General features: G+C 26.7%; 1 protein-coding gene across 1 annotated transcript; it reads left to right on the top strand.

Moving 5' to 3' along the window:
• Positions 1 to 46: 46 nt before the first annotated feature.
• On the top strand, positions 47 to 2,158 carry LOC126909322 (uncharacterized). The gene is made up of 3 exons (XM_050691734.1): positions 47 to 360; positions 411 to 863; positions 1,348 to 2,158. The coding sequence occupies exons 1-3, from the start codon at positions 47 to 49 to the stop codon at positions 2,144 to 2,146; spliced, it is 1,566 nt and encodes a 521-aa protein (XP_050547691.1). The 3' UTR covers positions 2,147 to 2,158.
• Positions 2,159 to 3,061: the final 903 nt, after the last annotated feature.

The raw sequence follows: 3,061 nt of genomic DNA, 5'->3' as shown, positions 1-3,061 counted from the left end.
TTGTAGAATAAAGCCAAAAACATATGAGAAGTATTATTCAGAAGTAATGGATCATATAAGTGAACAAGTTGGATGGGATTATATGCAGTATTTAGAAGTTAAGTCTTCTACAGAGAAAGGCTGTAATATTAAGGAAATTATTTGTAAAAAGAGTCCTATAACAATATCAAAAAAATTCGATGCCGTAATTGACACATTGAATTTCACGTACGCAGAAGTCATCAAAACATTTATTGATCATATTAGCATTATAGCTAACCAATGTCAAGAATATTACAGCTTCAATCAGGAAGATAATTTATTACGTTGTGCATTTTTACTTCAAAGTGTTGTGAAAAATTCGAAAACTATGTTTGAACAGTTATACAATGTAATGAACTATCTTAGCAACATTGATTTTAAATTATTAGCGAAATTGAAAACNACTATCTTAGCAACATTGATTTTAAATTATTAGCGAAATTGAAAACAACATTCTCTATACCAATAGTAGATGAAATTTATACTTTTGTAGAATATGCAACATTAAAAAGTCAACAAAATTCACAGATTTTTATTAATTCAAACGATTCAAGCACAAAAAAAATGGCTTGTGAGGTTATTTTGGAAGTGCAAAGTTTTATCGAAGGAAAAGTTCATGATATCTACCAAAATATTAAAGTGAAAAATAGTACATACATTTACAATCATAAACCAAATTGCTTACTTGAAGAGAATCTAAAAGACTATAAAGCACAACAAAATAAAAATATTGAATTGAATCAATATTTAAGTGAATGGCTTAAAATATATTATAATGAAATTTCTAAAAATTTCTACAAAAATCTTGGATTTGAACAAGTTATAGAACCAATTGAGCAAGGGTAAGAAAATCTATTTGATATTATTTTAGAGTAATAATTAACGCATCAATTAACGCATTTAAATGCGTTCAAATTTATTCTATTTTTTCTTGTACTACCATTTAAAAAATTCTTTATCATTTAAAGAGATTTAAAGAGATATGGTTGAGAATAGAATAAATCCAAATCTATTATTTATATCTTATTAGTGTTATTTGGCACACTAACTTGAAGAACAAATCTGAATTTCTGAGTTTCCCCAATATTGTGTCTTCCTAAAGCTATCAACTGTATAATTATACTTGTACTGAAAATATAATTTTAAAACAGAAATCAACATTATTCACTTTACCTATTTATTTTTTACAAACAAAAAAAAATGTTCTTCATAACGTTTATACGCTATATGAGAGTTTAAATCCCCTAACCTAATTAGAATTCAAAATTTTAGAAAAAATTAGAGGAAGTATACTTAATAAATCACATTGCATATATTTTTTTGTAGTTTCAAACATCCAGTTCATATATATAAAAATACTAGTCAAAATCAGGTAATCGAACAAATAAACAAAATCACTAGAGAAAGTGGATGGAATTCGTTGAAACATATGAGTATTATATTTAATGGTCAACTTATAAGCGTAGAACGTATTCTTAGACACCCGGCAGACAAAACAAATTTTCATTGTAAAAAAGAACATATATTAAGAGTTATCAAGTGCATTTATACAGAAATACTGTTTAAGTATTGCGACTATGTAATTTCTCTATTAGATTTTATTAAAACGGTAAATATAAAACCTAATGTTGCAGTATATACAAACTTGGTGCGTCAAATTTTTGATACAATTCATAAGACAACTAGAATGTTTAATATAATGTATAAAACATTGATTTCTTTAAATGAACTAATGGGAGATTATTTTTATAACAACATTAATTCGAATATAAAATGTTTGTGTAATTTAATAACAAGATTACTTGACGAAATAAATTCTGGAAATTATTCGATTCATGTTTTGGATAGCAAAAGTGATCTCAGTAAACAGAAAATATTGCAATTTTACCCAAGAATATGCGTTAATAACTTCTTAAGAGCTGTAAAATATAGCCAATCGAGTAACTCTTCATTACCTGTAACGTATGAAAAACAATGTCTATTACAAAATTTTGTGTTAAATATTGACATACCTGAGTCAATAAGTACCGACAATTTTTCATCTGCTTGTGACGAACTTATTGTATTTTCTAATAATTTTATAAAAGTTTACTATGAAGAGTTAGGTTTAAATAAATTAAATTAATTTATTCGTCAATTTTATATTTATATTTATTTTTAGCTTCGGTGGGAAGCTGAGAAGGTATTAATTTTACCATGATGTATTTATTTATTTTTTTTTTTTTGTGTCTGTCACTACTTTTTGTCAGCTCTCACTAGACCGATTTTTCTCAACAATACGTTAAAAGATCACAAATCGTATATAGTTGAAGATAAAACCCTCAAAAATTAAAAAAATTGTGTCATTCCCCGTAAATGGTGATAATCTCCCAAAAAATTACGATATCTATTTATATTTTGCGATATTTTATTGTCATTCGTGTGACTTAAACATTTAATTAAATCAACCGTGTAGTGTATAAAAACAAAACAAAATATAATATTATTACCTGCAGGTTTAAATACAATAATCCAATAATATAACAAAGTATTATTAGAATCTTTAACAATTTACAATGTAAATTTTTGTAGTTAATAAAAAAATTTTACATTTTCATAGCACATCAACAAAAAACTTCACTTATATATCCTATTTACTATAATAGTACGTTTTACACTATGCAAGGTCGACCGGCAGGCCACGTGAAAATTGGCCATTTAACAACCAAGTAATGAAAGGGATGAGTGTAGTAATACAACCTAGTGAACGCGCGCAAAATTCAAGCTCAAGTGCGTCGCGCAGAATATCATATTCGTTATATTAAGATTTTTGTCCTTTTGTACGACAAATGCTAACTTATGGTACCAGTTTATAACTGGATACTGGTTTTTACTAATTATTGGTATTTTTATGTCTGCATACAATTTTGTCATTTAGCTTTAATTATCAAAATTAAGGTTTATAGACGTCTGTCGTTTCAAGTACGTTGATCGTATAAAATACACACACTATTTGTATATCTAGACATTTCTCAGCCAACCTCCTACCACCTAGGTTTAA

Source organism: Daktulosphaira vitifoliae, unplaced genomic scaffold (genome assembly GCF_025091365.1).
Source record: "Daktulosphaira vitifoliae isolate Bord-2020 unplaced genomic scaffold, ASM2509136v1 Scaffold_264, whole genome shotgun sequence".
NCBI classification, from domain to species: Eukaryota; Metazoa; Arthropoda; class Insecta; order Hemiptera; family Phylloxeridae; genus Daktulosphaira; species Daktulosphaira vitifoliae.
The sequence above is the reverse complement of the archived record's forward strand: the minus strand, read 5'-3'. Positions and strand labels throughout refer to the sequence as shown.